At 46.1% G+C, this 14776-nt stretch overlaps 1 protein-coding gene across 2 annotated transcripts in view; it reads right to left on the bottom strand.

Moving 5' to 3' along the window:
* NOS1AP (nitric oxide synthase 1 adaptor protein) overlaps positions 1–10479 on the bottom strand; it is a 76241-nt gene extending 65762 nt beyond the window's left edge. Inside the window, exon 1 of one of the 2 annotated variants that reach the window (XM_053391415.1) lies at positions 10181–10479. In XM_053391415.1, coding sequence (XP_053247390.1) covers positions 10181–10303 — 123 coding nt within the window. In that variant the 5' untranslated portion in view covers positions 10304–10479. The remainder of the gene's footprint in view (positions 1–10180) is intronic. The other variant, XM_053391413.1, reaches the window with a different exon arrangement.
* Positions 10480–14776: the final 4297 nt, after the last annotated feature.

Genomic DNA, 14776 nt, shown 5'->3' with positions numbered 1-14776 from the left:
CTCCAACATTTCACCGATGAGAACTGGCATGTCCTAAGGAAAAGCAGGACATTCCAGGATCAAATCAGAAACTGGGATGGCTTCTGTAAATCTGGGACTGTCCCTGGAAAATAGGGACACTTGGAAGGTCTGTACTGGACGCTTGTAGTCCACTTTCACCCTCCCCCTCAATTGCTTGGGGAGAAAAGGCTTTCAGGGTTGGGGGAATCATTTTCCCATCCTTTTACAGCGTTTCCGAGCCCCTGTGACCACCTATGTCTAAACCACCCCAGTAACTTCTCCTTTCTGGAAAACTTTCTCAAGGCAGATGATTTCACAACCTCCAGGGGAGCCAGTTCTGGTTCTAAACTCCCCTTTCAGGTTCCTCGTACTTAATTCAAAATCGTACTCCCTGCAATTTGCAAAACAGGAATGCTTTTCAATTATAGTCCCAAATGCAGATTAGCACCAATCTTGCACTGAGTAGCTGAAGGAACAGACTGGAAGACATCTGGGTCCAGCGCAAAAACATCCTGAAAGAGGCAAGGAGACGCACAAGGGAATTGTTGTCACCTATCTTATCTCCATCTCAACCAAATCTCAACTCTCTCCTTGCCAGCCACTAACTGCTGTGCATTTAGGCCGACACCCTAAATTGCCTACTCTTTAACTTTCGGAATATCTTAATCAGGGCTCATGCATGGAGAAAAGGCACATGCATGGGGGGGCAGTTATGGGATGGAATGGCTGAGAAAACATGTACAAGGCAACGCTGCACAATGTTTAACCACCTTTCTTTAACTGTACCTAAGCACATACATGTCCAAACAGTTCATCATCTCACACGCAAACTTCAATCTAAGTAGACCTGTTACCCAGATTTACAATTTGCTCAGAGGAGCTCAGAGGAGCTGGATCACAGTCCAGTCCTATAAAGAGCTGGTATGCTTCAGCGCAATGATTCCACTGGGTTTAGTTGTGTCTAACTCTTCATGGGAATAGGTTTTGGGTTTTTTGTTTCTTAAAAGAGGCACTATGTCTTAAGACCTAGGTAGTAAGAATTTCGGGGACATGGGCGGTGCTGTGGTGTAAACCACTGAGCCTTGGGCTTGCCGACTGGAAGGTCAGCGGTTCGAATCCCAGCGACGGAGTGAGCTCCCATTGCTCGGTCCCTGCTCCTGCCAACCTAGCAGTTTGAAAGCACGTCAAAGTGCAAGTAGATAAATAGGTACCGCTCCAGCGGGAAGGTAAACGGCGCTTCCGTGCGCTGCTCTGGTTTCGCCAGAAGCGGCTTAGTCATGCTGGCCACATTACCCAGAAAAACTGTCTGAGGACAAACGCCGGCTCCCTCGGCCTGTAAAGTGAGATGAGCGCCGCAACCCCAGAGTCATTCGCAACTGGACTTAACTGTCAGGGATCCCTTTACCTTTACCTTTAGTAAGAATTCAGCCCTGCAGTAGCAACGTTGGGGAAAACATAATCTGCTGAATTTCTGCCTGTCCTAAGAGTGTTGCTTCCAAAAATTCTCATAATTATTATTTACAAATGTTAATAGAGAATATTCTTTAAATATCTCATGCGCATAGTTCATGCTCAGTAATATTTTACTCCAGTAGTTGATATCTGACACTAAATTTGCAGTGTTGTTTCTTATTCTCACCATGGCTCCTTTCATAGGTTAAAAAAAAGGTAAAGGACCCCTGGACGGTTACGTCCAGTGAAAGGCGACTATGGGATTGCGGCACTCATCTCGCTTTCAGGCCGAGGGAGCCAGTGTTTGCCCACAGACAGCTTTCTGGGTCATGTGGCCAGCATGACTAAACCACTTCTGGCGCAATGGAAACCAGAGCGCACGGAAACGCAGGAGATGGGACTGAGCAACGGGAGCTCACCCCGTCACAGGGATTCAAACCGCCAACCTTCTGATCGGCAAGCCCAAGAGGCTCCGTGGTTTAGACCACAACGCCACCCACGTCCTGGTTGCAAAATAAAACATGTAGAATTGTCGGAAGGTATTTAAAGAGCCAGAGCAGGCCTTAAAGGAGAATATTATGAAAATGATTTATAGGTGGTACATGACCCCAGTTAAGCTTGCAAAAATTTATCACCTGCCTGATAACAAATGTTGGAAATGTAAAGAAACTGAGGGAACATTCTTTCATCTTTGGTGGACGTGCCCAAAGGTTAAGGCTTACTGGGAAATGATTTACAATGAACTGAAGAAGGTATTTAAATTTACCTTTCTTAAGAAACCAGAGGCCTTCCTCTTGGGCATAGTCGGCCAATTGGTGCCAAAGAAAGACAGAACATTTTTTATGTACGCAACAACAGCAGCAAGAATACTTCTTGCCAAATGCTGGAAGACACAAGATTTGCCCACCGTGGAAGAATGGCAGATGCAAGTGATAGACTATATGGAGATGGCAGAAATGACCAGCAGAATCCGAGACCTGGGAGAAGAGTCGACGGAAGAGGACTGGAAAAAGTTCAAAAACTATTTACAGAAACATTGTAAAATGTTTGAATGTTAAAATGATGTTGGATATAAAGGTAATATGGCATTAGTGACATGGTTAGAAGGGGTATGCAAAAATGATTAAAAAGAGAAGGTGGCTAAGACCAGAGTAATATTATGTCAAAGGTATATAAAGTGGCATAAGAGATTAAGATATGAAAATTAGGTAAAAAACGAAGTGGAAAGGGAAGGGAAATTAGAGACATAATAGGTTGAAACATATAATTATAAATGAGGTTTGAAAGAGGGTCAGAATTTGCTGAACTTGATTGAATAAAGGGGAACACAAAAAAGGGAGATGTGAGGAAGTCAGGAAAGAGGGATATAGAACTATGAAACTAAAAATTGGTTTTTTTCTTTCTCTGTGTTTCTTTTTTTTATCTTTTTTCTTTTTTGATATATTTGTTTGTGTTGGATGTTTGTTTCACTTATGTTTATGTTTTGTAAAATCTCAATAAACATTTAGGAAAAAAATAATAATAAAGAGCCAGAGCAGGAGTAATGTGGTCCTGGGAATGCATGCCATTTATAATATGAAAATGCCATCTTCTGCTGCTGCCAAATTAGTCCTCCTGGCAGAATAAAACCCTCTCTCCCCACGCCCAAAGCTCAGTCTTTCTATGAAAGCAATCTTCACATGTCTTTTGCCTCTTCGCACAGACTTCTCCCAGCTCAGCTTTTTGCATAGCCTTCTCTCCCACTCCTCCGTTGTTTGAACAGCACATGCAACTTTGCTAGTCCTGAAACCTAACCAGAGAGCTGGCATTTGCCCACCTGCCTGCCACCACCCCGCTCTCCTTTGTGAACTTTTTGTTGTTGTTCTTTCCGACATGAAATGAATTGGTCCACAATTCAAAACCAGAGGAAATGGGATTTAGAGAGAGTAGTAATTAACTCACCCCAAATTGGGCGGAAGAACCTGCTGCCAAAATATTTCAGCAAAGAGTTTTTACGGAGTGTAGCAGTTGTACAACGTGGGTGGCAGATCTGTGGCCTTTTGGGTATCATTGGGCTCCAACTTCCATCAGCCCCAGCCGGCCAGTCTGGGCAGCCATTGGGGGAGATCTGGCTGGAACCCAATATCCCCATGGCGGCCAGAGCTTAGCCATCCCTGTGAAAAGTTGTCCAATACACAGATGGCATGAAGAAGATGCTTTGTTTATGAACGTCCAGTTGCAGAGTTTTACAGTGGTACCTTGGGTTAAGAACTTAATTCGTTCCGGAGGTCCATTCTTAACCTGAAACTGTTCTTAACCTGAGGTACCACTTTAGCTAATGGGGCCTCCCACTGCCGCCGCACGATTTCTGTTCTCATCCTGAAGCAAAGTTCTTAACCTGAGGTACTATTTCTGGGTTAGTGGAGTCTATAACCTGAAGTGTCTGTAACCCGAGGTACCACTGTACTGGCTCTGTGCCCAGTAGGAACTGATTACAAGTTGGGCTTAGATCTGGAAAGCACAGCTTCAGGCCTGACCTATCTCAGGCGAGACCTTGGGCAAGTCACTCTCCTTTGATCAAATTAACCCAGATATTATAGGAAAACTAGTGATGCATTTCTATCTGTTTCTCCCAGAGTCAGGGTTCCCAGATCACTGGGAAAGACTGTGTCGAGGTTGGAGGTCCTCCAATTTTCTTGTCTCCCTTTTGCACTCCTCCCAGGGCTACAAGATCCAATCGCCCCCTACCATGTTCCACCTCAGGGAAGATGGGCATTCATGATCTCACCTTCATCGTTCCTAATGCTAGATAATGGCAGAAGGGGGGTGGGGAATAATGAGAGGTCAGTGCAGTTGTCCAGCTCTAAAAGCACAGTCTTACTGCTACCCCAGCTGGATTGTCTCCTTCCAGCTGTCACGCTGCGAAGATCCTCTGACCTCTGGTGCGACATAAATCAGTGACCCAAGTCTGCTGACATGGGCAGACTTTATTTAGCAGAGCAAAACTACGCAATGAAAGAGGCTTGAGGCATATGAAGACATACTTAACAAACTACGGATTTATTAAACATAAATCAAGACAGAGAAACATATCGTCTCTCTTTGCCGTCCTTCCAAGAGAGACAGAAAAGCAAAAGCAACACAACGTAAGTTCCACTTATGCCAGCAAACAGTGCTGGAATGTAAACAGACATGTGACATGCAATAGTTCCACGTGTGAACCAAAAGGTGGAATGGAATCTCCAACAGGAATCTGGCCCCCTCTGGCACAACAGAACAGCCTGCTTGCAAACACCAACACTTTGGGCTCTTTCAGACTTAAAGCAGCGGAAGAGGGACTAAGATAAAGGTAAGGTAAAGGACCCCTGGACGGTTAAGTCCAGTCAAATGAGACTATGGGGTTGCGGCGCTCATCTGGCTTTCAGGCCGAGGGAGCCGGCCTTTGTCCACAGACAGCTTTCTGGGTCATGTGGCCAGCAGGACTAAACCGCTTCTGGTGCAACGGGACACCGTGACAGAAACCAGAGTGCATGGAAATGCCGTTCACCTTCCCGCTGCAGTGGTACCTATTTATCTACTTGCACTGGCGTGCTTTTGAACTGGTGGGTTGGCAGGAGCTGGGACAGGACAACGGGAGCTCACTCCGTCATGGGGATTCGAACCACTGACCTTCTGATCGGCAAGCCCAAGAGGCTCAGTGGTTGAGACCACAGCGCATTGCTAAAGCACCAACACAGGTTATCAGAAGGATGCAGAAAGATTACTCAAACATTTCTGGGAAAATCCACCATTTGGAAACATCGGTATCAGAGGAACTTTGTATATCAAGCTATGGAAATACTGAATGCTAAATATGTCAGCAAGGCTAATGTGTGTAACTGTGGAGAGGCGGAAGAACTGAGCCTGCCAAAAAGAACTGAACCTTCCGAAGAAATTCAAGGGCAAGCAGTGCAAATTCAGAAGATGGCCAAAAATGCCAGCACCTTGGAACTGCCCATCTTAAGAGTTGCAATACCCTTTAAAGGCCATTTACACATTACATTTTTCAGTACAGCTCAGAATCTCCTTGCTTTGCACTTGACATCATGTATCCTGAGCATTAACTCAGAGATTAACACAGAGATTAACACAGAGAAGAACAACATCTCTGATGTTCCTTTAATGGTGTCCGTCAACCACACACTCAGTCACATATCACCCAGAGAACATCTGGATCTGGTCGTGTTTTGCACCCACCACTGTCCTGTCCACTTCATTCTAGCAATGGGAAGCAATATCTTAATTGATGGCTTCAGTCCTCAAATAAGGCCGGCTGATGGGACAACCATCTCCCCAGCTGACAAGAAGGTTCAGAATTTCATTGATCTTGATTCTATAGCAGGGCTTCTGTCCCCAGTCCCTCTGTCCCCATTTCACTCACAAAACTGGCAGGAAATAACTGCATGCCGGGATATCAGCCCAAAATTCATCACACGGCTTGAGCCATGAAAACCTTGCCAAATTGCAGTGCAAAACCCCTGTGATTTTCCAGGTTAACAATACTGCAAACTGATTTTTCCTCCCCAGAAGCAATTTAAAGTGGAAATGAGTGCTAAACTCCCACTAGATTTCTAGAAGTGGCTTTTATGTCACGGGAAAGATGGCATAAAACGTATTCAAAAAATCAGGTAAGGAAACATCAGAAAAGTGAATGCAGTCTAGTCAGAAGTGAGTCCCATTAAAATTCCAAGCTTGGGAAATGATGCGACGAGATGTGTGGAACTAAATTCTGCTTGCCCCATGGAAGGTGAGAGGCGCCGACTGAAGTAAACATACAAAATACTGCTGCAAGTGAGACATTACATTATGGAGAGTTGGGAAAAGTCAAAACCATTTTGTTGTTCCAGTGAAGTTAATTCCTTAACAATAACCAACATGTGAAAATCTGCCCAACTCTTATTTTATTGATTCATTCATTTATTTTATTTCACCTTTTATCCAAGGCTCACAGGGCAGTTTACAATGTAAAAAAACAAAATTGCATAACATAGTAACAAACAAAAATAATAACATCCCCCACAGTATTTAACTCTAACTAAATATCTATCATAAACAAAACAAAAACCCTAGTCTGCCCGCCCCAACATATCTGTGTGATTCATCTGTGCTCAAGAAAGAGCTAAGTTCTTGCCTGGTTACCTAGGCAATTCTTATTTGTCCTAAGCAACCAGGAAAGCAACTATTTGCAAGCCTGCTAGGGCTTTAAAGTTCATCATAACCCATGTTGCCAGCTTATGGTAAAAAAAATTAAAAAACGAACACAAGGCCCCATGTAGCTAGAAGTGACTGGGTCACACGTGCAAATTCATGATGATAGCAGAGAGCAATAATGACATTCTATACTGTTTTAATGACATGTTTGTTAATTGCTTTGATGCACATGTAAAATGAATAAATTAATAAAACAGCGACAACATTCAGAACTAGTCAGGGCTGGGCGATGTCAGAACCCTGCCTCACAACTACAAAAAGAATGAACAGGGACTGGTGAACAGGTGGAAATGTGCCTAACCCGATGCTTTTTTTAAAAAAAGAAGAAAATAATCACTGCAAGCAATTTAAGAGGGGGAGAAATGATTATGGGAGACAAACAGGAGTCTAATGATTAGAGGGCAATAGAATACCTGTCCAAATGCATAATAAGGCATCGTTCATGAATATTACTTACTTTTATCCAACACGGAAATGTAGGACTAAGTTGGATAACACACAGGATGGAACATACATAAGCAGGAACGGACACCTGGATACCAATTGCTGGTGTGGACTTTTTTGAGATTTTGTGTCGGTGCAGGTTACAAAACTCCCAGAGTCTGTTTCCTGTAATAGGTAAAGGTAAAGGGACCCCTGACCATTAGGTCCAGTCGTGGCCGACTTTGGGGTTGCGACGCTCATCTCGCTTTATTGGCCGAGGGAGCCGGTGTACAGCTTCCGGGTCATGTGGCCAGCATGACTAAGCCGCTTCTGGCGAACCAAAGCAGCGCATGGAAACACTGTTTACCTTCTCACCGGAGCGGTACCTATTTATCTATTTGCACTTTGACGTGCTTTCGAACTGCTAGGTTGGCAGGAGCAGGGACCGAGCAACGGGAGCTCACCCCGTCACGGGGATTCGAACTACCAACCTTCTGATCGGCAAGTCCTAGGCTCTGTGGTTTAACTCCCTGTTGTTTGCTGCAATACGTCCGCCTAATTTGATTTATTGATTTATTTAACGCATGCTGCTTTGCAAAACCAAGTGTCTTTCCAAAGCAGATCACAATATTCCCTCCCTTGATGCTCGAATTTCCTCTTACTTGCCCATTTTGTTCCGCTGCTACACTTACTCACATGGGTAAGCTGTCTCCGTACGGAGCCCCACACCAGATGGTCTGCTGCTATATCCACGAGTCCAACCTATTCCCACACTCCGCTCCCTGGCACTGCTAAGATGCAATGCCTGCTTCTGTCTTCCGTTCCTTCCTGCCCTTGCTTGCCGTATAAGGCAGAATTCAGCAGCCAGGTTGCTCACTGGAGCAAGACGGTTTGAACATATTACACCGATCCTGGTCCAACTGCACTGGCTACCAATTAGTTTCCGGCCCAATTCAAAGTGCTGGTTTTGACCTATAAAACCTTCAGGTCTGCAACACCTCAAGGACCACCTCTTTCCATATGAACCTATCCAGACCCCGAGATCATCTTCTGAGGCCCTCCTTCATGTGCCTCCTCCTTGAGAGGTTCGGAGGGTAGCAACACGAGAACGGGGCCTTTTCTGCAGTGGCTCCGTCTGCGGAATGCTCTCCCCAGGGAAGTTTGCCTGGCGCCTTCATTAGACACCTTTAGGCGCCAGCCAAACACATTCCTTTTTAATCAGGCCTTTGGTTGACCTGACTGACATCCTATGCCCTTTTAAAATGTGTTTTTTTGGGGGAGCTATTGGATGGCTGTTTTTATTATGTATTTTGTGGTTTTATATCTTGATTTTATTCTGCGAACCGCCCTGAGACTCCCAGGTATAGGGCGGTATATAAATTGAATAAATAATGATAATAATAAGTTCAGTGCTGCATGCTTTAGAGGCGGAATGAGCAATAGGTTGTTGTCATCGTTTTTGTTGTCATTTAGGTTGTTGTCATTGTTTTAAGCAATGGGTGATCAACATAACGCAGTCAGGGTACATTATGAGGCTGTGCCAAAGTATGTGGCAGAGAGAAAGCTTTCTGGCTGAGGTGAAGGATGAAGCAGGACAGGGGTTGCTTGGGGGGAACGACACATTTTAAAAATGCAATTTCAGCAGCTACTCGTTTTATTGGATCCAGCCTCCTTTCTCTAGAACTATGTCACCCAATCGTCTTCCAAAGCAACTACTCTATTCCGAACTTCAAAAACGGAAAGCGTAATGCTGGTGGTCAACAAAAGAGGTTTAAAGACTCTCTCAAGGCAAATCTTAAAAAATGTAGTATAAACACTGACAACTGGGAAACACTGGCCTGAGAGCGCTCCAGTTGGAGAACAGCCTTTTCCAAAGGTGTCATGGGCTTTGAAGACACTCGAACTCAGGACGCAAGGGAGAAACACGCTAGGAGGAAGGCACACTTGGCGAATCCACACCGTGATCAACTCCTGCCAGGAAACCTGTGTTCCCCACTGTGGAAGGACGTGTGGATCCAGAATTGGCCTCCACAGTCACTTACAGACTCACTGTTAAAACCGTGTTTATGGAAGACAATCTTACTTGGCTAGGAGTGATTGCCGAAGAAGAAGAAGATGTCACCCCTCTCTCCTTCGGCTCCGGTTGCACCCCACATCCCCCCCCCGCACCAACTTTCTCCCCCCAAAATCACACCCACCCTTTCTCTCCATCGCTCTAACTGACCGAGGACTGGAAAGCAAAGCGAGTTTAAACTTCGTCCTTCAACTCTATGCCCTTTTAAAAGGGGAGGGGAGAAGCAAAAGCCACCCCCCAAGATGAAGGGGGCAGCGCCTGCGGGTGCCATGGCAGGGACCCCGGCACAAAGGTGGCACCAGCAAGCTGAGATGCCCAGCCGCCTTTGCCCAGGGCCTCCCCTCGTGATTCAGAGCAAGCCAAGAGCAGAGAGGGCAGGTGGGTAAGCGCTGCCCTGTTTCTCTCCAGGCAGGGAGGGGAAGAAGAGGGCACACCTGCCTGCTTGGCAAACAAGAGACAAAGGGCACCTGCTCCCGAGCGGAGCCAGGTGCCAATCCGGGACTCGGAGATCCCAGCAGGCTATCGCTATTAATAACTGTATTATAAATTGGTATATTTGAGGTTATTATTGGAGATCCCACTAAAAGGCACCAGGAAGGGGCGCCCAGGAAAGGCAGCTCGCTCGATGCCCACTCCCTGGGCAGACCTCGTGCCCTTTGCACGGGGCACAAGCAGACTCGGAGCCACCTCCTCACCTTGGCACGGGCGAGCCTTGCGAGACAGCAGGACCCCCGTCCAAAGCGCTCTTTCCTTCGACTCGAACCGGGCTGGCCCCTACCCTCCCTTCTCCCCCGTCGAGGTTGGCATCCAGATGGGGAGCAAGGGTGCTCTGGAGCACGTGCAGAGTGCACAGCCTCATCCCAAGGAACAGAGCCAATTGCGCTTCCCCCCACTACCATGCACCGCTGGGAGAAACCACCTCCGCGCGCCTCGGAAGGGAGAGGCTTTCTGCACGCGCTCAGGAGCCCCCTCGACCTCTCGCCCCGTCCGCCGGGCGCCTACCTTGGCCTCGAAGGCGATGCCGTGCTGGAAGGCGTCGTCGTTGTGCAGCGGGACGCGCAGGTCGTGCCGGTCGTCCACCAGGCTGTAGCGGGTCTTGGCCGACGGGGAGGCCCCGACGGGCATCGCGGGGAGGAGGGCGGCGGGAAGGCGCAGGCGGGCGGGCGGGCGATCGCGCTCCCCTGGCGCTCCCTCGGTCCGGCGGCGGCGGCGGCGGCGGCCCCTCGGCCTCAACCCGGGGAGGCGGGCCCCGGGACGGCACCGCCCCGAGGAAGCTCCGGTCGGGAGAGCGCACGCCGCCGCCGCTTCCCGGCATGCGCCGCCCGGGAAGGAGGAGCCGCGCGGCCGGGCGAAGCTGCGCCCGCCCCGTCCGCGATCGAGCGGCGGCGCGCCGTGCTGGCCAAGCAGCCCCGTCGGGCGCGCTTCCTCTCCGTCCCGACGACCCTCTCTCCACCCCGGGGGTCGGAAAAGCGATGGGATCCCCAAGGCGGCTTCCGTGTAGCAGGAAAAGCCGTCGAGTCGGCGGCTCCGGCGCTAAGGGAGCAGCCGGGCGGTGCGCGGGGGGGGGGGGGGCGCCGGCTTGAAACTGGACTGGGAATTCTAGCCTAAATTATATAGAAATGTATTCATTTATGCGACTGCAGCGGCAAGAATGCTACTTGCCCGAAAATGGAAAGAAGCAAAGGGATAATAAAAAAATACTTATGGAATATGCAGAGATGGCGAAACTTGCCGGAAGAAAAAGAAATCAAGATTAAATTTTTATAAAAGAATGGAAATGGTTCCTTGAATAAATTGCAAACGGATAAAAACACTGGCAGGATTGTTGCAATAGCCTGCAGAGTAGATAATGAAATGAGTAAAGTAAATTAATTTGGATATGCAGCAGTTATTAAAAAATAAACTGAAGGAACCGCAGAAAGAGGGGGAAGGAAGGAAGCCCTTGAAGAAGAGGACACTATTTGCACAAATCTACATACAGTATGCTCCGTGTCAAATGCAAAGTGATGTCCTCTTTTTTGGCAGGTGGAGTGGTCGGCCGCAAACTATACAGTATAAAATGTCTGAGAGAGGAAAAAACAAGTGAAGCTTCCCCCCATTTCTGGTCCAATAACACCCGCACAGCCGTGGTTGCATACATAAATAGTCTTTTCTGCTCCCTTGGGATATCGGCACCTAGAATTCCTAAAAGGAAGGCTTCTTTTTTTAAAGCAAAGGTTATGTTAAACATTTTTTTCAACTCATTATATATCATTTCCCAAAATTCTTTTACTACCTTACATTTCCACCACATATGATAATAGGTGCCTTCTTTTTCCTGACATTTCCAGCGTACATTTGACCCCGTTTTATACATTTTTGCAAATTGACTAGCAAAAGTTAAATACCAACGGTCAGTGTTCCCCAATGAGGCCAGACTTAGATTCACAAAATGTTTAGGGGTCTGTGTACGCCCCAGAAAAAAAGCACCGCTAACAGCACATCATTTTCATATAATTTTATTTCAACGTATAACGTGCTGTGAATTTTAAACCCCATTTCAGTTGGATATGTGACTGTAAAGTTTGAAGCTGAAAAACGAAATAAATCCATTTATTATTTTATTGCAAATGTGGGTGGTTGTGCTGGGCGCGTGACCTTGCTCTCGGTGCCTTCTGCGGGCAAAGATCACGACACAGCGGTTGTCCGTTCCCACTATAATCTGCTAGCAGGATTTCTTTTTCTGCACTCCCAGTTCTGCCCTGATTCATTAATCGATGTATGCAACTGCTCCAATGCACTTCAAAGCTGCCGTTCTTGCCTTTTGGGATAGCAATGCATGCCGCACAATGATCCCAACACTTTATTATGGGGCTTGAAGAACTATTATGCCACATTAGCAAGATGCTGTACCCAACAATGAGGCTTCTAGAAGGAATATAGATGTATACCGCATCACTAATCAGGAGGAGCAGGAATAATATTTATCGTTGTTTAGTCATTTAGTCGTGTCCGACTCTTCATGACACGTGGACCAGAGCACGCCAGGCACTTCTGTCTTCCACTGCCTCCCGCAGTTTGGTCAAACTCATGTTGGTAGCTTGAAGAACACTGCCCAACCATCTCGTCCTCGTCGTCCCCTTCTTGTGCCCTCCATCTTTCTCAACATCAGGGTCTTTTCCAGGGTCTTCTCATGAGGTGGCCAAAGTATTGGAGCCTCAGCTTCACGATCTGTCCTTCCAGTGAGCACTCAGGGCTGATTTCCTTCAGAATGGAGAGGTTTGATCTTCTTGCAGTCCACGGGACTCTCAAGAGTCTCCTCCAGCAGTGGCGTAGCGTGGGTTGTCAGCACCCGGGGCAAGGCAAGTAATTTGCGCCCCCTAACCCGTGGATTTTTGTAGGGGCAGAGAGCTGCGAGTGCGAGCGCCCCCCCAGATGTTGCGCCCGGTGCGGCCGGCCCCCCCTGCACCCCCCACACTACGCCACTGTCCTCCAGCACCATAATTCAAAAGCATCAATTCTTTGGCGATCAGCCTTCTTTATGGTCCAGCTCTCACTTCCATACACCACTACTGGGAAAACCATAGCTTTAACTATATGGACCTTTGTCTCTGCTTTTTAAGATGCTGTCTAGGTTTGTCATCACTTATATGAGTCTTAATAACGCCCTTTGCGGACTAATGCTGAGTGATCAACAGTCGTCTTCTCCTGAAGGAGATTTGCATTGTTTTCCTTACTGTCCCACTGTGGAAATGTGTAGAACATTTGCAGCTGCCCTCGCCTAAGTAATTATTATTATTATTATTTTGTTACTTATTGAGTTTATATACCTCCCTATACCCGGAGGTCTCAGGGGGGTTCGCAGAAAAGATCACATATATAATCAGAATAAAAACAACAACCCAATAACACACACACCCAAGTAATAATTAATTCACCTTAGCATCCCCTAATCAGCAGTGGAGACAGGGCGAAGAGTTTTATGGCACCTTAAAGAATACCAGGGGATTATGGCATAAGCTTTTATTGAGTGCAACACAATTCATCAGATGTAAATCCATGAGTGTATGCTGTAAAACTTTTCCTAGTCCAAGGCGGTTCAACATGTGGCAGCTTTTTTGGCAACTCTAGGCAACTTTTGACACCCCCCGGCACCCCAGTCCCTGTGCTGCCTCCCTGAAACCAGGAAAATGTGGGATCAAAGTTTGAATTAGAGATATTCAGTAATGATTCTAAAATTTTGTCTAAAATGTATAAATTGTTGCTTGAATGGCATTTGAAGGACGAGGAGGTTAAGTCGGTTATGATTCATTGGGCCAAGGATTTTGGGTATAATATTCAGCTGAGTGATTGGGTAAGACTATGGAAAGAAGGCTTATAATTTACGGCATGCAATGCCCTAAAAGAAAATGTGATGAAAAAGATATATAGATGGCATATTACACCCGTTAAATTAGCGAAAATGTATAAAGTTAATAATAAATGTTGGAAATGTAAAGAAAAAGAGGGAACATTTTATCACATGTGGTGGGAATGTAAGAAGGTGAAAAACTTCTGGGAGATGATATATGAGATGAAAAAAATGTTGAAATATACATTTACAAAGAAACCAGAAGCATTTTTACTGGGCATTGTGGGGAGTGATATAAACAGAAAGGAATGTAAGCTTTTTTTATATGCAACAACAGCAGCAAGGATATTATTGGCCCAAAAATGGAAGCAAGAAGAATTACCGACGATGGAAGAATGGAAGATGAAGTTAATGGACTATGCAGAATTAGATAAATTAACAGGAAGGATTCAAAACCGGTGGGACCAGAAATTCACGGAAGACTGGAGTAAATCTATGGACTATTTGAAAAGTATTTGTGAAGATCAGATGACGTTTGTAGGTTTGCAAGAAGTTTTGTGAGGAGTATTATTGGAATTATTACAAAAATGGATAAAGGGGAGGATGATTTGTTAAGAGATTTAAAGGTAATATAAAATTGAGAAATGCAGAAGAAGTGATTACAACGGTGGATTTTCAGAGGTGCTGATGGAAGTCTAAAAAGATTGTATAAGTGATAAAGTTGTGTGGTACATTTTATAATTTATATGTTAAAATCAATAAAAATTCTATTAAAAAAAAAGAAACCAGGAAAATGTGGGGGCTCTGATGGGGAGCTAGAGTTCTCCTGCCTCCAAGCTCCTTTCCAAATCTTCCCCCCAATATGAAAATTGTAAGCCGTGTTCGCTTCACCCTTTTCAAGGCTGAATCAGCTATACTGGCCTCCCGTGAAAGCCAAGCTCTGCTGCCACCTGTCGAGCCTTTGGGGGAAATTGGCAAGAGATATTTCCAGCAGCTCCCAAGAGATGGCTTTGCTAAAGTATCTCCTGCTTCTCACACCAACTCATTTTAAATGCTGAGGAGGATTTCTGGCTGTTTTCAGATCCACTAAGAACAAGGTTTTGCCATTGAGAGAGCCTTTTCTCGTGTTCCTGAAAAGGAAATGTCTTTTGTAGAAACGGAAATATTCCAGTCCTGTGTTTTTGCACCTTTTTGTTTTGTTTTTGTTTCTTTTGCAGAAGCGGAAATATTCCAGTGCTGTGTTTTTGCACCTTTCGGTGGTGTTTGAG

The sequence above is a fragment of the Podarcis raffonei genome, chromosome 6 (genome assembly GCF_027172205.1).
Source record: "Podarcis raffonei isolate rPodRaf1 chromosome 6, rPodRaf1.pri, whole genome shotgun sequence".
Lineage (NCBI taxonomy): Eukaryota > Metazoa > Chordata > Lepidosauria > Squamata > Lacertidae > Podarcis > Podarcis raffonei.
The sequence above is the reverse complement of the archived record's forward strand: the minus strand, read 5'-3'. Positions and strand labels throughout refer to the sequence as shown.